Source organism: Seriola aureovittata, chromosome 13 (assembly GCF_021018895.1).
Source record: "Seriola aureovittata isolate HTS-2021-v1 ecotype China chromosome 13, ASM2101889v1, whole genome shotgun sequence".
Lineage (NCBI taxonomy): Eukaryota > Metazoa > Chordata > Actinopteri > Carangiformes > Carangidae > Seriola > Seriola aureovittata.
Window position 1 is genome coordinate 1500001 of NC_079376.1, and position 25004 is coordinate 1525004.

At 43.0% G+C, this 25004-nt stretch overlaps 4 protein-coding genes and 1 long non-coding RNA gene across 11 annotated transcripts in view; 3 read left to right on the plus strand and 2 right to left on the minus strand.

The window, feature by feature from the left end:
• heatr5a (HEAT repeat containing 5a) overlaps positions 1 to 7479 on the minus strand; it is a 28708-nt gene extending 21229 nt beyond the window's left edge. For 3 of the 5 annotated variants that reach the window (XM_056393777.1, XM_056393774.1, XM_056393779.1), the window contains exons 1-11: positions 6993 to 7479; positions 3970 to 4176; positions 3585 to 3796; positions 3324 to 3432; positions 2760 to 2909; positions 2120 to 2291; positions 1568 to 1731; positions 1145 to 1394; positions 845 to 1000; positions 392 to 642; positions 1 to 18 (exon numbers count right to left, since the gene is read on the minus strand). The exon at positions 1 to 18 is cut by the window's left edge and continues 94 nt beyond it. In XM_056393777.1, coding sequence (XP_056249752.1) covers positions 1 to 18; positions 392 to 642; positions 845 to 1000; positions 1145 to 1394; positions 1568 to 1731; positions 2120 to 2291; positions 2760 to 2909; positions 3324 to 3432; positions 3585 to 3796; positions 3970 to 4095 — 1608 coding nt within the window. In that variant the 5' untranslated portion in view covers positions 4096 to 4176; positions 6993 to 7479. The remainder of the gene's footprint in view (positions 19 to 391; positions 643 to 844; positions 1001 to 1144; positions 1395 to 1567; positions 1732 to 2119; positions 2292 to 2759; positions 2910 to 3323; positions 3433 to 3584; positions 3797 to 3969; positions 4177 to 6992) is intronic. The other 2 variants (XM_056393778.1, XM_056393775.1) reach the window with 1 other exon arrangement.
• A 438-nt stretch (positions 7480 to 7917) lies between these two features.
• Positions 7918 to 9249, plus strand: hikeshi (heat shock protein nuclear import factor hikeshi). The gene has a single exon (XM_056393811.1). The coding sequence runs from the start codon at positions 8546 to 8548 to the stop codon at positions 9143 to 9145; it is 600 nt and encodes a 199-aa protein (XP_056249786.1). The 5' UTR covers positions 7918 to 8545; the 3' UTR covers positions 9146 to 9249.
• A 2856-nt stretch (positions 9250 to 12105) lies between these two features.
• LOC130180314 (dehydrogenase/reductase SDR family member 13-like) lies at positions 12106 to 19824 on the plus strand. 2 transcript variants are annotated; one of them, XM_056393807.1, is made up of 6 exons: positions 12106 to 12496; positions 15389 to 15523; positions 16009 to 16127; positions 16606 to 16729; positions 17480 to 17806; positions 19393 to 19824. In XM_056393807.1, the coding sequence occupies exons 2-6, from the start codon at positions 15394 to 15396 to the stop codon at positions 19653 to 19655; spliced, it is 963 nt and encodes a 320-aa protein (XP_056249782.1). In that variant the 5' UTR covers positions 12106 to 12496; positions 15389 to 15393; the 3' UTR covers positions 19656 to 19824. The 2 variants fall into 2 exon arrangements, with proteins under 2 accessions (XP_056249782.1, XP_056249781.1); XM_056393806.1 differs by lacking the exon at positions 12106 to 12496 and adding an exon at positions 15074 to 15247.
• LOC130180318 (uncharacterized) lies at positions 13060 to 15173 on the minus strand. The gene is made up of 2 exons (XR_008829389.1): positions 15039 to 15173; positions 13060 to 13971 (listed from the first exon to the last, which is right to left on the minus strand). It is a non-coding gene; the product is annotated as an uncharacterized LOC130180318 (long non-coding RNA).
• A 368-nt stretch (positions 19825 to 20192) lies between the features above and the next one.
• On the plus strand, positions 20193 to 24985 carry LOC130180315 (dehydrogenase/reductase SDR family member 13-like). 2 transcript variants are annotated; one of them, XM_056393808.1, is made up of 6 exons: positions 20193 to 20516; positions 21834 to 21952; positions 22932 to 23055; positions 23473 to 23645; positions 24234 to 24387; positions 24568 to 24985. In XM_056393808.1, exons 1-6 carry the CDS (start codon positions 20390 to 20392, stop codon positions 24825 to 24827), a joined length of 957 nt encoding a protein of 318 aa, XP_056249783.1. In that variant the 5' UTR covers positions 20193 to 20389; the 3' UTR covers positions 24828 to 24985. The 2 variants fall into 2 exon arrangements, with proteins under 2 accessions (XP_056249783.1, XP_056249784.1); XM_056393809.1 differs by lacking the exon at positions 22932 to 23055 and adding an exon at positions 23182 to 23248 and having other exon boundaries at positions 21834 to 21913.
• Positions 24986 to 25004: the final 19 nt, after the last annotated feature.

A 25004-nucleotide genomic window follows, 5' to 3' on the forward strand; every position in this document is an offset into this window, starting at 1 on the left:
AGCCAGACCCAGCACCACCTGCACAGGTGATAATGAGCCAGGTACGTTTAAACTGTAAAGAAAACGCTGTCTGCACTTTCTCTGGTGAAGTTCGTCAGCTCTGGTCCAATCACAGATGCTCCATGAACATTTTTAAACAACAGCTGAAAACCTTTTTATTTCAATTAATTCTTATATTTTACTTTTCTTACTGGTTTGAGTTTTTATTTTCATTTACATGTTTTATCATCTACTGTCTCTTGTCCTTCTGTTCAGCTTTATTTTATTGCACTGTTTTATTTTTTATTATAAAGCACTTTGAGCTGCATCTCTTGTCTGAGAAATAGAGTTTATCATTATTATTATTGTTATTAATATGAAACATCACATGACATTAGTGCACGTTACCCACCTTGCCCTTGGTGTGTGGTATTCCCAGGGGGCAGTGCTGCACTGAGGCCACCAGGGCGGCGACAGCTGCTCCGTACCCGGCCACGGCTTCAGGTGAGGACTTCAGCGCCACCAGCCGCTCGGCGCAGCGGTCCAGCAGCAGGGAGCACTGGGACGGCATCGCCATGGCAACGCAGCGCAGGCACCAGGCGGCGGCCATCCGGGCCGAGGAGGCGGGGTGTAGGAGGACGGAGATCACCGTGTCCAGGAGGGCTGCATGTGTCAACACACACACACACACACACACACACACACACACACACACACACACACACACACACACACACACACACGTCCATGTAACAGATAGAGACGACAGATTGTTTATCACCAGTCAATATCTCCTCTTCCTCCTCTTCTGTGTGTGTGTGTGTGTGTGTGTCTGTGTGTGTGTGTGTGTGTGTGTGTGTCAGACCTGTGCTACTGTCAGTGAGGAGGGGGGCGGCAGTGGATCCCAGTCCCTGGATGAGTCCTCCCAGTTCCAGCAGGCAGCAGACCAACACATGCTGACTGGCTGAGACGTCTGCAGACGAAACTCTGGTCTCCATGTTCCCGTCAGTCAGAGCTGCATCTGAACACACACACACACACACACACACACACACACACACACACAAATTGGTTATTTAATTTATTAATTTAATAAAATTTATTAAAATTAATTTCACTTAATTTCACTGCACTACTTTTTCTTTGTGCCCCCCCCCCCGCTCACCGATGGCTCGTCTCTGTGAGGCCACGGCGAGGCAGAGCTGTTTGGCGGCGTTGGTCTGAGCCTTCTCTCCCAGCAGGGACCCCAGGGTGCTCCTCAGGACGAAGGACACGCAGCGGCGGGTCACCACGGCGTCGCCCGGCGTTTGCGTGGCTCGGCCGTGGGACGCCAACTCCATCAGCAGAGACAGGAAGGCTGGGAGGTTCGCCTCCAGCCACGAGCCTCCCAGGGTGGAGACGAAGACCACGCAGGCCTGAGGAGGAGGAGGAGGAGGAAGAGGAGGAGGAGGAGGAGGAGAGGAGGAGGAGGAGGAGGAGGAGGAGGAGGAGGAGGAGGAGGAGGAGGAGGAAGAGGAGGAGGAGGAGGAGGAGAGATCTGAGTCTGCTCATTGTAATCTGCTCCTCAGGTGAGTGAGTGATTACCCACCTGTGTGACTCCGATGCGGATGTCCTTGCTGACGGAGCTCGTCCCCTTCAACATGTCTCCGCTGGCTCGGAGGAAGCCCGCCCCGCCCCGCAGGAACCCCGCCGTCAACAAATCCATCACCTCCTCCAGAGAGCTTCGACCCCGCCCTCCCTGCCTCGGCGCTGCTGTGGAAAAAAAGGGTTCAGGTCTTCATTCAAACATGTGACCACTCGCCACCTTCCCCGTGTGCACGAGCATGATGGGTAAGACTGGAGTCCTTGAACAGCAGGGGGTCAGGGTCAGTCTTTGAGACACCCCCGATCTACAGCCGCCATATTCTTTAAAAATAATTACATGTTCATACAAAATGTTAAATCTGACACTTTCTTTGTTTGAGATTTTTAATAACTCGAGGAAAATCAGTCATGAATCTGCTTCGATTAAACCGACTGATCAGATCAATAATCAAGACGCCCCCTGCCTCCAGGCGCTGTGCTAAGCTAGGCTAACCTCCCCTGACACCGGACACCCAGATGTGATTTTAAACATCCCCCCCCCCCCCCCCCGTCGTACCGGTGGGCTGCCTGGGCTCCACGGCAGCAGCCAGCAGAGTTCCCAGCAGTTTGGCCACAGACACTCGGACGTTGTAGTTGGATCCTTCGAAGGCTCTGAAGCACAGAGTGGCCACGTTCTCCAGCTCGCTGGTCCACAGGAACACCGCCTCCCTCTGCAGCTCCAGCAAACACTGACAGAGCGAGACACAGCAGCTGTTAGCTTCTCCACACCCTGGTCATGTGACACCAGGTACTTCCTCTTATTCCTGCTGTGAGGAGCGAGGATTCACCGGAGCAGCAGCAGGTTTGTAATAAACGTGTCGAACATCCAAACACTCAGAGACACAGAAGACGCAAGTGAAGGAAACAAGGTCGTAGTGAAGGGACCTGAGACGCTCGCGCAGTCAGACAGAGGCTGCTCGCTCTGAGTCATCACTGTTATGTCAGAGGGGCCTTGAACGCACCAACAAGAAAACATAAAAATAAAATAAAAAATTTAATAAAAAATAAATAAAATAAGAAAATAAGAAATAAAATAATTATTACATAAATAAGAAATTAAATAGTATTTTTTAAAATAAAAAATAAAATTAATGAAAATAGAATAATAAATAAAGAAATAATAAAATAAAAAATAAGGGTTGAGGGTCAGACTGTACCTTAGTGGCGGCGCAGCGCACAGCCATGGATCGGTCCGTCAGACAGGTCCTCGCCGCCTTGTAGACGTCACGGTGACACGGCATGGCGCTGACGCCTAAACCTCGCAGGATCTTCTCCACGCTCAACATGATCTCATAGCGACCCTGAGACTGAGAGAGAGGGAGGGATTTACAGTTTATAAAAACTTAGCTACGTAATTTCTTTGTACTACTGCTGAAGTTGGTCTGAACCACAGTAACTACAAAGAGGTGCTGTTTCTGTGAATCACACGTTGTCATGGAAACTTAAATATTCATCAGCTTCATCACTGACATGGAGCACTTTGAACTTCACTGTTTGCTAGAAATACATAAAGTTCATTCATTTATTTATTTAAAAATTCATTGTAAAACAAACCATTCATTTATTTTATTCAGTTATTTAAATTAGATTTTTCAACATGAAGTTGTCATTTCAAAATCTCATTTAGTTTTTAGCCTTTAACTTTTTATTAAACCTTGCTGCACAGATGTGAGTCATGTTGTTCTGTGTGACAGAGATGTGGCGTTCAGAGGAAGACGTACCTCGGCGCTCTTCATGGCCTTCAGCAGGTTGGTCAGAGTGTCTCTGAAGGAGCCGCCGAGCATCCGGCCGAGCTGCTCGTACAGAGCGCCGAGACACGCGACGGCTGCCCTGAAACACACAAACGCATCATCGTGGGTCTGTTCATTGATCTGTAGCTGTGAACTCAAACGAAGCTCTTTCCCACAATCTGAGTAAGTATTTTCACTTGGAAGCTCTGTTTTCCAATCTTTCCAATGGGACATGAACGCAGCCTGACTTACAGCCGGGTGGGGAGGCCTGACGGAGAGTCGTCTTTGCTGCGGATGATGTCATTGCACCTCTCCACCAATAAGCTGGAAGGTACGGGGTCTCCCAGGCGGTAGAGCAGAGCCAAGCAGTGGGCCAGCAGCCAGCGGGTCGGAGGGCCGGGGGAGCCAATCAGAACGGTCGACAGCTGGTCGACCAGGCGCCGCTGGTTGTGTTTGATGTCGACCTGAACAGGTGGAGAAAAGTCCAGCTGATCAAATATCACACACTTTAAACAGTCAGAAACAGAAACAGTCAGAAACAAAGTGCAGAGGTGACTGGTGATAAACAGAAATGTCCTCTCCGGGCCTCCGTAGTGACCGTCAGGGTCAGTTCTCGACCTCTGACAGCAGCTCTCACCCTGTCTGTGGATGGGAGGAGCTTCTTCAGGTGGTTCAGCCACTCGAAGATAAACTCCGCCCTCTGATGTTCACCCAGCTGACTGCACACCTCCTCGTTCAGCAGGAGGCTGTGAGCTCGCTCCATCCTGAAACTGCAGCTCCTCCTCCTCCTCTTCTTCTCAGTGATGAAGAAGTCCTCTCTCCTGCTCTGCCATTCTTCTAAATCCTGTTAAAAACAACGAAGAAGGAATGAACTCACATTACTCCTGCTTTATAATGTTAGTCACGAGCTACAGGAGGCTGGTAGGTGAAATTTCTCTTTCTGCTCTGTCTTTATGTTAAAATAAACTAAACTAAGCAGCTGCACAGAGGAAGTCAAATCACTCCTTTAACTACTGAAACGCAAAACGCACAAGGTGACCAGTTAAACTGATCTGAACCAGTTAAACTGATCTGAACCAGTTGAGCTGAGTTGAACCAGAACCCTGACGGCCTTTTGCTGCGTGAAGTTCCTTGAGGCTCCACACTGTGTTTCTTGTCTCTGGTGGGGACCCAGGGCCCCACAGGAGACAACACTTCCACCCTCATCTGGACAAGAAGGAAGAAGACGCCCAAAGATCACGGACTGTGTCTGAATCCTGGAGTTGAAAACATTGAAACATCACTGAGTCCAGGCTCCGGGTTCCTACAACACGGCAGAGCCTCAGTTTTCTTCACCTGACTGTTTTTAATTAGTTTAGCTCTCAGCGTCTCTGCCGTAAACACTGTGATGCATTCAGGTGCCAATGAGGGAAACCGGACGTCCGTGACAGCGCTGCGTTCACGTGTGGTTTTGTGGGAAAACCCTGACCTGGAAGACAAACCGGTGACCCGCTATAAATCAGATATAAGCTGTTATGGCCGCTGCTGAAGGAGCTCAGAGATCTATTGAGAGACGTCCAGTGTTTCTGGGCCGAGCGGTCCGGTCTTTGTTTCCCATTGAGAAGCTAACAGAGCGGATCGGACCGGAACAGGAGGAGGAGACGCTGGAAGAATATCTGAGAGAGCAGCTCATACATTATTCAAGAGCACAACTTTGTCTCCTCCATTAACACACACACACACACACACACACACAGACACAAACACACACAGACACAAACACACACAGACACACACACACACACACACACACACACACACACACACACAGACACAAACACACACAGACACAAACACACACAGACACAAACACACACACACACACACACACACACAGTTCAGAGAGAAAATAACAGAGCTTAAAGCAGACTCTCTCCTGCAGAGCTGAATACCTCAGAACAAACATGTCACTTTGAGCTTTTAATAAACTGTTAATCACAGGACGTTTCTCCGCTTCCTCCTGCATCATTATATAATTACCATCATCAACTAATCTGAACATTTTTATTGTTTATTTTACGAAAAGCCAGAAAATAATGAAAGTGTCACATCTGCATTTGTTTTATTTAGAAAAACTGGAAACTGAATTTTTGACATTTTGACTTAAAAAAGAAATTAAGGTTTAAATTAAGGTTGATATGTCATACGATACGCAGAGAAAAAATCATATTGCAATTATTTTTGGAAAGTTTTTTGGAATTAGTGCGACTGTGTCATTTCATTTTCACTGCAAAATGATAAGAATGATGATTGATTTTTGTTGAGGCTTTACATCTAGAGGTCACGATTTAAAGGCCGGAGCGTCTCTGCAGCAGCACAACGCTTCACTTATGGCTTCAGTTATATTTTCGGTTAATTGTTCAGCCCTAATTTACATGATTCATTTTATCAATAAATTAACGAGGGATGATAATTATTTTCCTAATCGATTACGATGCCAATGATTTTTTTCAACTAATCATTTGATCTCTGAAAATGTTAGAAAAAAAATCACCATCTCGGCTTCAGAGCTGAAGGTGAAGTCGACCGACAGAGTAAAACATGTTGAGTTCAGCGTGACGTGGTTCAGGCCGGAGGCTGGAGTTCAGTATCAGCACCAATACTGAGCTTCTCTGAAGAAGATCAGGTTTGTGATGTGACACGTCCACCTTAAATACAGCTGCTACATAAAGTCAAGCGTCGGCAGAAGACTCCGTGTCTCTGAGCAGAAACTTTGAGTCAGTCACAACAGGTTACAGACGCCACGACCTCTCTGACCTCATGTCACTGTGAACATGAATGAGTGAGCTCGGGACTCAGTATCAGCTGAGGGAGCAGCATCAGCATCAGGATGGGAACAGCTGGATCAGTGAACACCAGCTCTGATTGCCAGCAGATCTGAAGGGACAAAAACACTCGTCCATGCGTCAATTCATCCACTGAAAATAGAAACTGAACAAAACGAAAGATAAAAACAACCAGGATGATCTCAGCAGAGATCAATGTGTATGTGCATTTCACCTTGTTAGACCTGTAGCCACACCCACCAGTGATGTCACAGCGTACTGAAAGTACACTTCCACATCACTGCAGCAAAGTGAGAAATTAAACCACTGCAGGTGAGATTTTCAGGGTGTGTTCATTTGCTTTTTTAAACCTCGTTTGCACCAGTTGGTTCATCGTTCAAACTGAATTTAATCTCTAGTCAGTGAAGGTAACATATAACTCCCAAGATTTCCAAATATGTCAGGTTAACATTGGGGGAAATTATGTCCAAGAAATAGAATATTTTCTACAACTGGGGCAGTTACAACAAACGTATGAGATTTCTTCAATATCTGAATCTATCTGAGGAGAAAGTTCGGGGCATCTGTGGTGAGGTTCATATAGTCAAAACAGACCCGCAAACGCATCACTCGTTAGTACAACATGTAGCAAACTATGCTAACAGCAGCTGCTGTGTCCTGAAAAACGCCTCTGTCACTGCACTAAACCTACAAACTACAAAACACCTTCTTGTTTTCTGTTTAAGAAACAAACTGCAGAATAACTGACTCCGCTGCTAGCATCGGGGTGGCTAACCCGGTTAGCTAACGGGCAAAAGTTTACACAGAGACCGGGACATAAAACGAAACGATTTACCTGTTAAGAGTCCGTCAAAAGTCGTTAATCCGCGCAGGGAAGGTGTCAGCCCAGGACGTCGCCGGCAGAAACTTTATTTCAGTTTATTTTGATGCTGTAAATGTCTCCAGGCAAACAGCTGAGCTCCCCACGGCTGAATCGAGCCGAGTGTCAAGTCAGCAGGAACGGTCCGAATGTACATCCGGTCACTGTTTTTCAAAATAAAACACCTCCTTTCATTTTTTTTTTTTTTTTTTTTTTGTTAATCTAAGTACATTACATTTTAGCCAATTCAACTAATTTTACCATTAATCCTCTACGTGTGTACAACTGTGAAAAATAGAGACCTAATTGATAAAAAGAGAGAATATCTCAAATAGAGAGAGGAGACAAGCTGGGGTGGCAGATAAAAATTTCTGTTGATGAAAAATATTGCGTTCCTGCAGTAAAAGATTCCACTACCAACCACTCAGCATGTTACATTCAATCAATTACATCAAATATCACCTTTTTGTAGTTATTAACCAACAACTTCAATGTTATGTTTTTTGTTTTTAATTGAATTGTACAACAAACATAAATACATAATTCAAGAGCTGAGTAGGTTGCATTAATGTGTATACAAACATGACTTAAAATTATATAATAACACCTATATTCAACACTGATGTTAAAATATTTGTCAACTGCAGTAAGTAGAAATAAAGACAAAAATAAGTGGTTTTGAGGACTCCTCAAACGAGTCATTATATTGTTAAATGTAATGTATAAGACACAGACACTACATGGAAGGTAAAGACATTACAACAACTTGAATGTAACAAAAATCCTTTGTGCTTTAATGTAAATCTCAAAATTTTATAATTTTACAAAAAATATTAATTGTGTAATATTTCATTACAGCATCTTAATTTTTTTTACGTGAAATATAAAACTTAAAATGCCGTATCCATGTCTTCATTTATTTTGTTTTTAATATCTATTACGTCCTTACGCGACATTTCTGTTTTAATTTGTTAATAAAGAAGTCTCTTTTCCGGTCTATCTCCCGCTAACTTAACTGCTCGGCTGTTGGCAGTGAGTCGATTAACGAATCATCGATCGTCTACGCTGCCAACAACATACCGCTACATTAACGCTGTTACCCCGAGTTTAGTCTTTAAGGTAGGATTCTTCATACCGCACGTTTAACCAGTAACGTGTTGAAGGTTACAGTTGGATGAGATGATTCTGACAAATGTGTCGATAAAGAGCGAAAAAGTGCGAAGAGTGAGAAAGTGAGAGAAAGATTTGCCTGTCAAACATAATGGAGGGGCTAAAATCACCCAGATAGTCAGCTAAGTCGATAGCCGAGCAGCAGCCGCAGTGGGCCGTACTGACATGACTGACGGCGCTAGAACTTTCCACCGGCCCGTAACTGCTGTCTGTATGTTCAGTGTCAGCGGCGGCCGGATCCGTTCCTCCGCCTGTTACCGGATAAGACCCGGCAGTTAGCAGTTCGGAGCTGCTGAGTCAGACCAACTGGCGGGCTAGGCTGCAGCTAACGGCTAACGGCTAACGGACAGTCACCGGGGATGTTCGGTTGTCTGGTCGCCGGCAGGTTGGTGCAGACTGACGCGGTGCAGGTCGCTTCGGACAAGTTCGTGTTCAACCTGCCGGACTATGAGAACGTGAACCACGTGGTGGTGTTCATGCTGGGCACCGTGCCGTTCCCCGCCGGCATGGGCGGTGCCGTCTACTTTTCCTTCCCGGACCCGGCGAGCGGCGGCCCGGTGTGGCAGCTGCTCGGCTTCATCACCAACGAGAAGCCCAGCGCCATCTTCAAGATCTCCGGGCTGAAGGCCGGGGAGGGCGGGGCGCACCCCTTCGGCACCATGGCCTCCTCCTCCTCGTCCCCCTCCGTGGCTCAGGTCGGCGTGTCGGTGGAGGCTCTGGACCAGCTGGCCCAGCAGATGCCGGTGTCCAGCGCCGCCGTGTCCACCGTGGACTCGTTCCTGCAGTTCACCCAGAAGATGCTGGACAGTCTGTACAACTTCGCCTCCTCCTTCGCCGTGACACAGGCGCAGATGACGCCGAACCCCAACGAGACCTTCATCCCGTCCAGCTGCGTCCTCAAGTGGTATGAAAACTTTCAGAGGAGGATGGCCCAGAACCCGAACTTCTGGAAAAACTGATGAGAGCAGAGACATGAGAGACTCTGACCAAAGACAAACCCTGCCGAGGACAGTTTCCACAGTGCCTACAGCTTCTAATAAAAGTCTGTACTAGTTTTAACCCAGTTCCGGTCTCCTTCATCTCTGACACAGAAACCAGTCTGTCACCTGTTCTCAGACTGGCCTCAATCCTTCACCACTCTCCGAGAAACCTGCATTTACGAGTCTGTAATTAATGGTAAATATCACTAACTAATGCCTTTATAGATCAACTATAAGCAGCAATAAGACCAATGTTTATTTATCTGTTGTTTCATCATATGGAAAACAAACTATAGAACATCTGGACCAAACCTCTATTAGTAAACGGATAATTAACAGCTGCAGACTTGTTATGATTGAACCATTTATTAAATTACACACAGTTTGTGTCAAGCTGGAGGAGGATTTTCCACAACCTGGCAACCCAAAACTTTATTGTTGTCTTACAACTGAGCTGTAAAGAATTAGTAAATAATTTACTAACCATTAATTATGCGTTATAAGCCCTTTATAAATGGGGATGATTTTTGATCAATTCAAGGAAAAAAAAAAATCTCTACTCAACCAGCACATGTCCTGGAAAACATGGGAAACAGTTGACCAGCTTTCCAGTCATTGAAAACACATTGGAAATGAGAGAAAAAGAAAGTAATATGTCCTGGAAATTTTTTATTTATTTAAACATTCTCCTGTTTTGGGGCAAAGTTATGTTCAGGATCATGTTCACGTTCAGATGGAAAGCCAGTTAATGGACGACAGTGTTTTGAACAGGTTACTGTCGGTTTTTGTTTGACAATACTTTGAACGCATCACAAAAAGTCACGTCACCTGCTTCAGTTAAACTCTGAAGAGTTTAAGTTACATTTTCCTTTTAAATGTGTGTAAGTCACTGTTCGGCTGCTAACTGTGGTAGTTTATCTCAGGTTTATAGATTAACTTCTTTTAAACTGCTGAAGAATGGGTTAGCGTGTTTGGCTCAGTTGTTTACTAGCTTGTTTAGCCTGTAGCTAAAGGTTTAAGGTTTGTGGTTGAGTTCTGGCGGAACGATGATTTGCTGAAAGTTGATGATAATAAATGTGAAGCCGGGGTCGACACGATGAATAGGAGCCCAAATGTATGTTCGCCAAACTCCGGCTAAATACACACTAACGGCTTATTTTACTTTGCTAGCATCTTTGTTAGCGCCACTTCAAACTCAATGATGCGTTCAGGTAAAACGGACCATAGCATGACATGTAATTTAGCTATCAATAAAAAAAATAGACACTTTATCTCGTAATTATGAAATAACTGGAAAGGTGCCATGTAGTTTTAAATCAAAATCAAGAAAAAGGAGCTGTTGGAACAAGTTTCTGGTTTGGTGTAATTTCAATTAATCGTTTTTTTCCTTGAATCAAAAACCACAAGTCAATTGAGATGGTGAGTCGGAAGTAGAATGAAACCGTCAAAATAAAAGTGAAATGTATGAGACTTTTACTGCTACGAGACTTTGCAAATGAACTGGTGGTATGTAGGTTCAGATTAAGCTAAATTTAGCCAGTTAGTGTGATATTTTTTAGTCAAGTGGTATTAATTAATATTGTGGAAACTGTTGCTCCTACTCCACATTACTTACCCAAATAAAGAGCATCTACAAAGTCACCAGCAGAGGTCCCCATCACCCACTGCGAAGGTTTTAACATTGACGACAAAGTTTAACAAAATAATAATAATTCGAAAGTTACATTTGAAATTACATGTTGTTGACTAATTTTATAGTATGTAATACCAGCTAGTATTATAATCTGTTTTTTATTCCGTGAATGCAGTGCGCTTCCATAGTTACAAATACTTCAAAAACTCTCAAGTAAAATTGTCAGAAACAGGTAGTATGGAAGCCTATAGGGAACTATTTAAATTGCATTTAAATATTGTCTATTAGACCACACTGTAAAAGAGAAATCGTAAAAAAAAAAAAAAAAAAAAAGGTCAAATGACTGGCAGCAGCGGCTGCCAAACAAGAACCGTAAAATTAAAGTAAAATATCCTATTTCAAATAAAGTGTATAAACAATAAATTTAGAGAAGGATTTCATTAATATTTCTAGAGAAAAACTGTTATTTTACAGATTTCTCCCAATTCATTATGATCAAACACGCTCAAAACAGTGATGCTACATGTAGCTCTACAGAAAAAAACTGTTATTCTACAGATTTTTCCTAAATTGTTATGATCAAACATAATGTATGTTACTTATTAGGATTAAAAAAAGGCAAATAGTATGATGAACTGTATATATTATGTACTGTATAGAAGCACATAGAACTTAACGTGAACTTGGATGCATTCATTCATGGTGTATTGCTTGGTATAACAAGCAGTTATATAAATTTATGAGTTTCTATTATTTTGTCCAACCTATTTATATCAACAAAGAGGCCAAATAACAGAAACACCTCTGTATAAACAGTATAATGTTCATGAAGGACGATTTATTGCAGGGCTGTTGTATTAGACTATATCAGTTTTAACTAGATGTTCCTAACAAATTGTCAACTGAGTGTACATTAATAATTATCAGCTGTGTGCACAGGCTGCAAAGAGCCTGACTGGAATCAATTGATTGCTCTTGGTGCTGTTTTCACCTGGGAACTGATACTGGCTCCTTGGCAGCCTAAAGATGTTGTTTAATACTTTTATCATATATTATTATTATCATCCCCATATAAGATGTTTTACCCTCCTCTTCCCCTTTTAAAAATGTGCCGCAGTAACACGTTTACTCAGAGTACATCACCTTTCATCACCAGCAGTGAGGGACCGTTTACGTGCTGACGTCACTGCAGCGTCTCCTCGCCAGTCTCTGGAGTTTCTGTTTCCGGTAGAGTTTAGACTTCTGCTCCTCAATGTGTTTCCTGGTCCTCTCTGTCTGAGTGTACAAGTGTGTACAAGACAGTGTCCTCATTCACTTCACTCATTCACCTCTCATCAGTTCATTTAAGCTTTAAACCAGCTGACAACATTAACACACTCACACACACTATCGCGCTAATCGCGGTTTCACTTTAACACGTTAATGACGCAGTGTAAACACACATACTTAATGACATTGGTTTATCCGTCTATTTTTAAACCGAAATAAACGACATGAACACAAATAACGTCATAAAAACAACAGAGTAAATGTTTTCTTACCTGATATTTTTGCAGGATATAAATTCACTTAACGTCTCTTAGGTGACTCATTCAGTTCATCACATTTAGCTCCAACATGTTGTTTACCTGTAAATATCTTGTTCTGTGTTCAGTTGTTCTCAAAAACTCAGAGGAGTCAGCGGTTCATTTTTTCTGGTAAGTACATATTGTTTTAAGCCTGTTTCTTTGCTAGCCAAAATTAGCATCCCTGTTAATATCACAGTTCAGGTGAAGATGCACCTTGCTAACCAAGCTAGCCGGCTAGTGCTAGCGTTAGCTGATAACTTAGCGATTGCTATGCTAACGGTACCTGGCCGAGCTGGGCTGATAACCTGTGTCAACCTGGGTTAGCTCGTGGAGGTGTTCAGTCAAAGCCCAATAAAAAGGTGAATTTAATCGACGTTAATCTATCGACGATTGGTTTGTGTTTCTCCACGTGACCCAGTTTAATTGATCTGCGTTAGTGTAATGCGCAGCGTTAATGTTGGTTAATACATTGTCCATCGAAACGTCGTGATAGTTCAAGTTAAGATAACGTGACGTTTACAAAATGTGTAGACAAATATTTGTCTTATAGAAGATTGTTCATTTAATACTCAAACCAGTCCTCAGCTGAAGCAGACATTCATGCACCTATCCTGACAGCTGATCGATATTTGTGATTAACTGTGATCCACCGCATCTTAACTCAAGTGTTTGTGTTTTATCGTCATTTGAAAGGTTTCCACACTGTGAAAACTGAGTGATCTGTGCCAACAGAAGGAGGAGCTCATGTACAGAGCAGCACATTAGTTTCCATTCATCTGGTTGAAGGGAGACTGCATGGACATCCTTAGTTCTCTGATGTGCTGTGATGATGATGATGATGATGATGATGATGCTAGAAAACCTCCCAGTTCATCTTCCTCTGATGAAATGACAGACTAACTGCTGATGAGTTAGTTTATTAATCTGTCTTCAGTATTCACAGGTTCAGTTTCTTACCTGCAGCTTCACTTCTGCTGTTGTTGACAGGTGATGGTAGCAACACTTTAAAGATCAGGATTTATAAATATTAAACAGTGATTAAGTGATGGATCATCTCTAGCACTGTCACCACCTCCACAGGTGAAAGTATTTACCAATTGACATCAGCATGTTTTTTTTATCCTTCATTGTCAGTGTTGTCATTTAAATATTTCTAGTATTTATGTCGTTGATTAAAGCTAACATAGAAATAGCCACACAATGCTGCACGTTGTTTTACAGTTTAACGTTAGCACACATGCTAACTACAACTACAATAGCAAGTTACTCCTCACATATATGATATTAGCCTGTAAGACTAATGTAACAGTTGTGACAGCTAACCGTGTTAGCAGCATCTTAGCACGGCTCAGCCAGGAGCCTGTTGCTGTCAGGCTGCCGATGCAGGTGGGTTTACCTGGTGTCCTCGAGGACACAGGTCAGATCTACCCCTCCCTCCTCCCTCCTCCCTCCTCCCCAGCTCCACCCTCTCATCCAGATATGGTTTCTACTGGCACAAACACACAGACTAGTAAAGTCCAGGCAGGAAGACAACAGCAAGAAGCTCCTGGTTCAGCTTCAACCCTGGTTCTTTGTTGCAGTGTTGCATGTGTTTCCTCTGATTACTAGAACAAAGACATGCACATTTAATTAACTGAGGACTCTAAATTGTCCATAGGTTTGTGTGTGTGTGTGTGTGTGTGTGTGTGTGTGTGTTTTTGTGTGTGTTTGTGTGTGTGTGTGTGTGTGTGTGTGTGAGATAAACCATTTTCCTGCTTTCCTCCCAGTGCATGCTGGGATACATTCCAGTACCTCAAACCTTTCTGTTTCAAGTTTGAATGTTTGATTTGATGAAAAAAAGTTTTTTACATTTCATCCAGAATCACAAAGTTTGAATGTAAAAGTCACATAAATATAAAACTAATAAGATTTACCCTGAAATTACAGAGAAGATCTTCAAATTGTTTGTATGGACATTAACCTTTATAATAACAAGCTACATTTTTAATTACAGATAATTAGTAATTTTACATAGATTTGTATGTAATTTTTCTTTACCAAAATGGGAAATAAATGTAATTCATTATTATTGGCATAATGCTTAAAATAGAAGTTTGGCTGTTAATTCACAGATCCTTTCTGTAATTTTACAGACTTTTGTACACAAGTACACACAAAAAAAACCTGAATATTACTGTAAATTTTCAGTTATTTTCTGTAAAATTAGGACTTTTTTTTACAGTGCAGGTTAATTGTTGCATTTTAATTTCAAATTTAAATTAACATTTGAATGTCCACTGTGCAGCAGGGCATGACTTTGAAAATTAAATGTCAAACAGCTTTTCCTTTTTCATTTCAATATGGTCCTAGTATGTGAAAATGAAAATTGGTTAATTAAATTTATATTTTCATTTTTACTCAAATAACACATACATATATGGGAAATTAAAATGCTTTTGTGGAATTACATTATCATTTGAATATAGTCCCCTATAGGCTTCCATAAGGTGGAGAAGTCAGCTTCAAGCATTCAACCTTGACACAGTGGCTTAGCTGATCTCCCTGTGAATGTGTGATGCAATTCAAGATTCATATGAACAGCATTATTGATTATATCAACATGTAGCGGCTGAGAACAGTCACACTGAATAACTGCATATTTATTCTACTACTTCTACTTTTCCCCACTCACGTGACAAAGGTTTCATCACAGGCTTTTACTTTCTGAAGGTTAATCCACCTTCTTCCTGCCTCATGGTGACTTCCTCTCCCTGGAGTTCCTAAGAATGAACCGTCAGCCTGTAAACTGTTATTGATCCAATCTCTGCAGCAGAGTTTAGGTGCAAGAACTGTAAGGAAACATGAAACTGGCTGTGAAGGGGAAAGGGCGTGGAGCTGCTGGTACAGCCGATAAACTGTTGCATAACAGTCCACACACACACACACACACACACACACACACACTGAAGCAGCTGACTGACTGCCTCACTGTGTGTGTGCATGTTTGGTTCATTGCCTGTCAGTAGTTTGGTGTATTTGCAGACAGGATGATGCAGGAGCTGCTGCTGTTTGGAGCTCTGTCAGTCGGACTTTATTTTCTTCTCCTCATGACCGTTCTCAAGCTGCCCAGATGTAAATCTACTGCCAAGTTACACAGGAAAACTGCCATCGTCACCGGTGAGTTCACAGCCGCAGACAAAGCTGCCGGTACAGGAGAAGAAGGAAGTAACGCTGATGTGCTCAGTGGACAGTCAGGAGAAATCTATGTTAGACATAATGTGGCCCTTTTTTTTAGGAATTTGTTTTAATCCCCCCTCCCCCCATTTTCATTTTCTTCTTCTTCCATGCTGTTTTGAGTTGTTGCTGGTTTTGACTCAAACTGGAAAGCACAGTTGTCAATAAGACTAGAAAAGCAGTATATTAATGCATAAATCCATTTAACCGTTTACTAATGGATTTGAAAAATATTTTTTCATCAACTCCAATTCAAGACGATTGAAAACTCTTTAATTCCATTTAGAAATAGAAAATCAGACCAATTCATCCTCAAATGAATAAGAGTAAAGCTCTAAAGCAAAATGGATCATTAACTAGTCAAATGATTAGTTTCATTGCAAGTCTCAAGGAATACTACTAAAAATGATTGTGTTCCTGTTCTCCAGGAGCAAACACTGGCATCGGCAAGACCACGGCCATGGACCTGGCCAGGAGGGGGGCTAGAGTGATCCTAGCCTGCCGGGACAGAGGGCGAGCTGAGGCAGCCATTCAGGAAATTGTCCAGGTGAAGATAAAGAAAGAGTTTCTGACTGTAGAGGTCAACACACCGGGTCACCAGGATTATCACCCCATTCATTGACATTTAGGTTCCCAGGTTTATTGTTCACTTGTTTCACTCTCCAGGAATTGTGTGGTTAATAAAATGCCTGACTTAACTGACACAGTTACATCTGGTGTACCTCAAGGCTCCGTTCTAGGTCCTCTTCTCCTCTGTAGAAATACATATAACACAGTATGTTGTCACTTGGTGATAATAAGGTTTGTTTTCATCATGCTGATGATACACAGTTATACATTCAAAGTGAATCTGCCCTTTTCTCTGTATCAATGTTAGTTTAAGGATATTTGTTGTAAAAAAAAAACAAAAAAACAACAAAGCTGAGAAACACAACGCTCATAATGGAACATGATAAAAGCTGGAAACCCATGTATTGATCTAAAGGTCCTCTGACCTGACTGATCGTGTTGTGCTGTGTGATCAGGAGACGGGGAACAACCAGGTGATCTTCATGCAGCTCGACCTGGCAAGTCTGAAGTCTGTTCGGTCCTTTGCCGACAACTTCCTCCGGTCTGAGTCCAGGCTGGACCTCCTCATCAACAACGCAGGTCAGTTTGTTGTTATTTATAGTTCTAGTGTTGTTCGGACTGAAAGTAGAAGCAGCAGCAGCAGCCACATGTTCGAGTTCGACCTGTGGCCCTTTGCTGCATGTCGTCCTCTCTCTCTCTCTCTCTCTCTCACTGTGCCTGTCAAATTAAAGCAGACTAAAATCACCTGCTCGTGGTCGTATCCCTCGCACACTGAGACTAGTTCCAGGTTACGTCCCTGTTTATCCAGAATCCCTTAAAATATTAACGTAATGGCTAAAAAGTGTTCTGTGAGGTGACCTTGACCTTTGACCTTTAGCCACCAAAATCGAATAAGTGTAATCTTAAAATGTACAATAGGTGAACCATATATGTCACTATAACCTGGATAAATAAAAAAAGACTTGTTAAAATGTAAATAACAGTCTAAAACTAGTCTCTTCTTAAGTATCGTTGTTATTATTATTATTATTATCATCATCCTCATCAGACAGAAAACAGAGGCAGCTCAGTTCTAAGACATTTAACAGAATCTTTAGACAAAGACATTTGATAGTTTTTATTTATTTAAGTGAAAGATTTTTACTTTAATGTTTCACTGTTAGCAGTTTGATAAATACAGGCCCTGATATCCACATCCTTTATTCTTTATGCTAAGCTAGGCTAAACATATCCTGAATATCTGTACTGGACGAATCGTCTAACTTCAGGTCCTTTAGAGATAACAGTTTTAACTTGGACTCTGTCACTTCCTGGTGTTTCTGTCCTCAGGTCTGATGAACAGCGGAAAGACGGAGGATGGTTTCGGGATGATCTTTGGCGTCAATCACCTGGGTCACTTCCTGCTGACGGCGTTGCTCCTGGACCGGCTGAAAGCAAGCGGGCCGAGCCGTGTGGTGACCGTGGCCTCCAAAGCCTACGCGTTTGGGAAGGTGGATTTCAACTGTCTGACGACTCACAGAGATTTAGTTTTGGGCAGCAACAGCTTCCAGCTCTTCCTGAACTACTCCCACAGCAAACTGTGCAACATCCTCTTCACCTACGAGCTCGCCAAGAGACTTCAGGGCAGCGACGTCACCTGCTACAGCCTCCACCCAGGTCAGTACACATCTGATTTTTACTAATGTTAATGTTTGCATGCAGCTTTTTACCACAGGTTACTCTGAGTCCTTGTTATGGAAACCCAACTCTGCCAAGAAAAGAAAACAGATGAGTTAGATTCCTCAGGTATCAGCAGGACTTCCTCCTCCACCTGCAGCTGCTTCCAAATCCTGCTGTCAGGGTTATCACCTCACCCCTGACCTCGCCTCTTTACACTGGCTCCGATAGATTGATTTACTGCTCACCTTTAAGTATGGAGGACCAGTGAGGTCACAGGAAAAATAATAAAGCATTTCCTTAATTTTTTTTCAACAGACATTAAAAATAGGAATTGTAAAAAATAATTGATAAATGAAAGTTTAATCCACCAATAAATACTTCATTTTTAAGAATGGAGCATAAACTCATGTTGAATAAACAATTTATAAATACATTTATTAATTCATGAATAAATAATAGAATTTGAAAAACTATTTGAAAAGACATTTAAAAAATGGGAAAACATTTCCGGAATCAATTTTCTATTTCCATTTCCCTTTTCCAGCTGTTTTTCCTTTTCCAATTAGCTAATCGATTAGCTTAGTCACTCTCAGGGACCCTGGGTCTTCAGTGCTGGTGAAACACACTGGTTAGCTCTCCAATGTCTTTTAAAATGTCTTTTCAAATAGTTTTTCAAATTCTATTATTTATTCATGAATTAATAAATATATTTGTAAGTTCTTTATTTAATGAGCGTTTATGCTGTTTTTAAATCAGAAGTATTTATTGGTGGATTAATCGTTCATTTATTAATTCCTATTTTTAATGTCTATTAAAATATGAAATAAAGGAAATGCTTTATTACTTTTCCTGTGACATAATTGTAAATGGTTTATTTAATGATAGTTTTATGCTGTTTTTGTAAATCAATTTTAAATCTGAATCTGTAAATGGTATGCATCTCTAATCGAAGTCATTTCAGAGTCTTACTGCTGAGAAGCATCTGATTGTTTCCCTGGCGGCGTCTGTGCGTCACGAGGCTCGTGGCGAGCGTCGATACGCGTCATCAGACACTTAGAAAGGCTTGTTAGCAGAAAACGCCACACAAAAGTCCTCTTTTTCTTTTTCTTTTACACCGCTCTGCACAGACAGAGTTATTTTCTTAAAGCCCATTTATGGCCATAACTCAAGAGTTCCCGCGCTAATGGACTGCAGCTGGACTGCAGCTGGACCGGTTGGTGGAGCCAACAGCCGCCAGGCGCAGTTGTAGTTGTAGTGATTGTGAAATCAGCAGCTTCAGAAACACTCACACCAACAATCAGTCTGATGTTTGAACAGTGTCTGAAGTTTGGCTGGGTGGACACGTGCACCGGTGAGCAGGTGTACAGGTGTTCCTAATGTCTCCGCATGAAACTTAACATTAAACACAATGTCGACTTTTTATCTCTAACATTTAGTCTTTGCGTGTCATTATTTTCAGTTTGTTCTCGATGAGTATTTTTCTTTTAGTCTTTCAGTACTTTTCATCTCTTTCTTCTTCCAGTCCTCGTGAATTAAATCTATTGTCAGTTAAAGTCTTTGGTTCTTTTCTTTTCTCTCTCCAGGAGCCATTAAGACAGAGATCGGCCGATACTCCGGCTTCTGGTGGAAGCTCTTCTTAAGTCCCATCATCTTCCTCTTCTTTGTGGACGCTGAGTCCGGAGCTCAGACCACGCTGCACTGCGCCCTGGAGCCCGGCATCGAGCACCTGAGCGGCCGCTTCTTCACCCAGTGTTCCCCGCTGATCAACATCGAGTCCAAGGCGAGAGACGACGCCGCGGCCCAGAAGCTGTGGGAGCTGAGCGAGAGGTTCTGCGGCCTGTCGTGACGTGGAACCTCAGAGCCTCGTGTTTATTCCACAGGTTCACATGAATGTGACACTTACAGACTCGTGATTACAACAACAGGTCTGATCCACTTTCCCCACTGATAAATGTCACGTGTGATGTTTTCTCCCACTCATTAAAGTTTGTCCTTGAACGCAATTTTGACAAATATTTATTGATGATAATTGTTTTTATTTACACAAATGAGCAAATATTTTGACCCAGTCTGTTTTCACACGTGTAATGATGCTTTAAAGTGTAAACACATCCTGTTGATCATCACGTTATAATTTATCACATTAATAATCTGAATCTTCAAAGTAACTTGTAATTAATCTTGTCAAATAAATGCAGTCACAAGTAAAATATAAAATATGAAACAGTAAAGAATCTAAAATGTTGACGTGTTTTTAATCCCCGCGTTTATGGAGTAAACTTTATATAAAATACCTGGGCTTTTAATTTGAAGGTTTTGGCAGGAAGTTCTGTTTCAGGTTTAGTGTCTCTGGGGTTCAGGGGGGTGAGTGAGTGGGTGAAAGGTCAAACAGCAGCAGAGAGTTTCAGGTGAGCGTCAGGTGAACCGGTCGGACCGGACCGAGCTGTGACGCACCGGCCCCGCTCAGGCAGGAAGAACCGCTCCGACAGGTGAGTCCCTCCAGGTGGATACATAAGCGACAGACCCGAGCTCCTGCGGCACTCCGTGATTCTCAGGTGGATCAGACAGACGTGACGAACCATGTTTCACCTGCTGGTGCTGGCCGCGGTTCTCCTGGGAGGATACATCTTCCTCACACAGACGCTCTTCAAAAGATCCAAGTGCAGAGGGAACGCGGCGGTGGCCGGGAAGACCGTCGTCATCACAGGTGAGACTCACTTCCGGTGACTTGATGGTCAACGTGAGCTGCAGGGGTGGAGGAGAAAGAGGCTGCAGCCAGGTGGGACACGGACTACTTCATGTGCAGATAAAGAAATTACAACAAACTGTTTTGTACAGATTTCACACTGAAAATTAAAACTGAGTCTCAGTGAGTGAAAACTGATCTGACAGAGAGAGGATCAAATCAACTGCACTCCGGAGAGAGAGAGAGAGAGAGAGAGAGAGAGAACCACAGGAGGCTCAAAAATTAAGATTATCCTTTAAATCCAGTTAAGGTTTCCTTTGACGTCATGCTGAAAAACAAGTTGTTTCAAAGTTAAGATTTTCTTGTCTGAGTTGAGGTTTCCTTGGTATTTAAGGTTTTCTCTTTATCTTAGTCTTAAACTTAAGGAAACACTCAGTCAGTTAAACTGTTGCACAAAAGACCTCAGAGACCAAAGTAAAAACTAAAGGTCCCTCTGACTCTGAAGACAGTGAACGCAGCACAGGACAATGATGATGATGTCCTTTAACGAAGCGAAGAATTTTACTGCTGTAAAACCTCTTTCACTGCTGTAAATGCCTTAACTTTGTTCCTTAACTAAGGAAACCTTTGAAGAGATTCTGTGAAACACCCTTAAGTAACTCCCTCAGCTAAGGAGAAATTAAACCTTAAGTGTCAAACTTCAGTAGAAAACTTTGTGAAACTGGCCACAGAAGTTCTTAGAAAGAAAAACAGAACGTGTCATGAGTGTCAGTGAAGCCTTCAGCCAATCAGGACGAAGCTCTGACACAGAGGAGGTTCCCATGGTGCAGCTGGAGGAGAGCACCTGCAGCACCTGACTCAGAAAACTGCCACCTTCTTCCTGTGATGTTCTAATGGCATTTTAATGTCTCTGGACATTTTTTACTACTGTTACTATTACTGGCTGTTCTGTGGCAACGATCTCTGTCGCAACAACCTGATTTTTTTTTTTTATTATTAACTTACATCTTGAACTTACATCCAGGACCCACTGAAATCCTCTAAATCAAAGTGTTGGAGGATTAAAATAATGATTCTGTTCTCATGTTGAAGGGACGGAGGGTGACGAGCAGCAGAGAAGAGAAACTGATCAGATGCTTTATTGTGATTTTGATCTTTTAAAAACGATCTTTTAAACGTCTGTAATCCATCATGTTAGTGGCTGTTGAGCCCTTTTGTCATTTTTTTCTCTGTTCGTGTTTGTGTTCATCAACTTCAGGTCTGAAAATGAAAACCATCCTCTTTGATTCCACTCTCTTCCTGGATGGAGTTTGTTGACAGCTTGTGTTTTTGCCGCAGGAGGGAACACCGGCATCGGTAAAGCCACGGCGCTGCACCTGGCCAGGAAGGGAGCCAGAGTGATCCTGGCCTGCCGAAACCGGGACAAAGCCGAGGCCGCCATCGCCGATATACAACAGGTGTTTATAGTTTTTATGTGTCAGCCCGGCGACAGTCAGAGCAGCAGCCATTTTGTTTTTTAGGTTGACAGTCTCTCCCATTCTCGTGGACACGATATCTCAGAAACACCTCGACAGAACTTCTTCAAATTTGGCTCAAACATTCACTAGGACTCAATGATGAACTAATTAGATTTTGGGGGCCAAAGGTCAAAGGTCACAGTGACCTCACAAAACACTTTTTAAGCGTTACTCAAGCCAAAATTTCACACAAATGGTTCATATTTTCTCTGACTCTGGATAAACAGGATGTAACCTGGAACTAGTCTGAGTGGCGGAGGGATACAACTGTGAGGAGGTGATTCTGGTTTTTAAGTGGACGGTTGTATATCACACCTGTAGTCTTTAAGTATTGACGGGAGCGCTGATTCAGGAACCAGGCTATGAAACCAGAGATGTCCACAGTTCTGTCTTGATCTCAGAAACATTTCCTTCAGGTTTTGACATTATGAGTTTTTTCGCTCTGAAACAACACGAAAACAAAACAACATACATGTCGCCAGCGGCAACACCATAATGTCTGGGGGCAGGTGACTGCTGGGAGCTGAACCGCATTCCTGCACTAATGTGAGCGAAGGAGGATCAAGAGTAGAAAGAAAGGAAGTGTCACAACCATGAGGTTCTTTATTTGCTGAAGGGAGTTGAAGAGTTAGTAAAGAGAGGTGAAGTGAAATGTGCTGAGAAAGATGTGAGTGAGGAGGGTTAGAGAAGGATGGAAGCATGAAAGCAATGAAGTGCGCAACATTTGCTGACATGTCAGCACTGAAAGAAGTTGAAGTTGTGTATGAAATGAAAGGAGTTGAAGTGTTGGGGTTGAAGTCGGCTGCAGGTTAAGTGATTTAACTGTATATATCCAATCTTTTTTATCTATCTGACTCTCAGTCTTTTTTTACAGTCTGTGGTATAGTTGTAGTGAATCCAACATTGTCTTATTTTGCAGGAGACAGGAAGTACTGACGTTCTCTACATGCACTTGGACCTGGCCAGCCTGAAGTCCGTCCGCTGCTTCACCGAAACTTTCCTAAAAACTGAGTCCAGGCTGGATCTGCTCATCAACAACGCTGGTACACACAAACACACACGTCACCACATCACAGGAAGTGGACCTGAACCTGAACGCGACTTCAGAGACACTGTCAGCTGCTGAGTCAAATCTGAACATCTCATTAGTTTCACACATGATGAAACAACGTTATGAGAATGACAGGCAGCCGTGTCTTTACTCCAACCAGGACAAGGAGGAACCAGGAGGAAAAAGTGATGAACCTGGCTGGGACTTGTTGTTCAAGTGCTTTTAACTTCAAAAATCACAAAGTAATACTTGTACATGTCAAAAGGAATATAGTAAATATTTGCTTTTGCTTAAAACACCAACGTCAGAGTTAAATCAGGGACAAACAGGGACAATCGACAGAGACTCGTCTTATATTTCTCTATAACAGAAGAATAATCTTCAAGTTAAATCTTTGTCTGTCCTGCAGGTCTGGTGGCCGACGGGCGGACCGAGGACGGTTTCGGCATCCAGTTCGGTGTGAACCACCTTGGCCACTTCCTGTTGACCTGCCTCCTGCTGGAGAGGCTGAAGGAGGCGGGGGGAGGACGGGTGGTCACCCTGTCCTCCATGGCTCACCGCTGGGGACACATCGACTTCGAGGTGAGCACTGAAAACGCCGACACGACATACGTGCACACAACATTGATGGTTTAGTTTCTGAGCTTTGTTTGTTTAGTTGCTAATAGATGGAGGGAACAGTGTGCCACGTACCAGGCCTTTACTGTGATACTGTCACCACAGGAAGTACTTTTATGTGACATTGTAATCACAGGAAGTACTTTTACTTTGATAGGTTACCCTCCAATTGGTCCAATAGGTTCATAAAAAGGTTTGATCATCAGTGTCTTTCTCTCACTGGAGAAGACGAAGGCGTCTCTGCCGTTCCTCAGATGTCCTCGAATACTCAACAGATGTAGGAACATTGTGTTTCTCAGCGTTAGAACCGGTTCTTCTGTTTCAGGGCTCATGTGTGTTCGGCTGTGACATGACGTCATGTGAAATCTGTCACATAAAGGAATTCCTTCACGCCTCACAGTCCGAGTCAACACCTGGACATGTGACATCATCACATGCCTGTTGTACCACCTGTCACTCAGTGATGATCCCTGTCACTCAGCTGATCCTGTGTTAATTGTGTGTGTGTGTGTGTGTGTGTCTCTGTGTGTGTGTGTGTGTCTGTCTGTTCAGGCTCTGGCAGCAAACAAACACCTGGGCACCGGCAGGTACAGTTGGCAGTTCTTCCAGGCGTACTGCAACAGTAAACTATGCAACGTCCTCTTCACCCACGAGCTCGCCAAGAGGCTGAAAGGAACCAGCGTCACCTGCTACAGCCTCCACCCAGGTAATCAGGGTCATTTCCACACCTTTGCATGACAAACGTATATATGTAGTTTCAGGTTACATCCTGTTTATCCAGAGTCATATAAAATATAAACCATTTGTGTGTTTTGTGAGGTCACTGTGACCTTGGATCCATCACTGTGTTGAACCGTGTGTTTCTCACCCCTCTCTCTTCCTGCAGGTGTGGTTCGTACAGAGCTGTCCAGACACGTCAGCCTGTGGCAGAAGATTTTCATCGAGCCCGTGGCCCAGCTGCTGTTCCTGGACCCAAAGGCCGGAGCTCAGACCACGCTGCACTGCGCCCTGCAGGAGGGAATCGAACCTCTGAGCGGACGTTACTTCGCCTGCTGCACCGTACAGGAAGTGTGTCCCAAGGCCAGAGACGACGCCGTGGCCCGGAAACTGTGGGAGGTCAGCGAGAGGCTCTGTGGACTCTCTTAAGGTGGACTGAACATGAAGGACTTTAAGATTTCTCCCTATCTTAAATGGATTATTAAATCCAGGATCTATGAACCCTCCCTCCGTTAAAAACTGTTTCTTCTGGTGTTAAAGTTTGATCAGTTTGTGTCTGTACCAGTGTGAATATATCAATAACAATGCTCTGCTCTGTGTAGCATC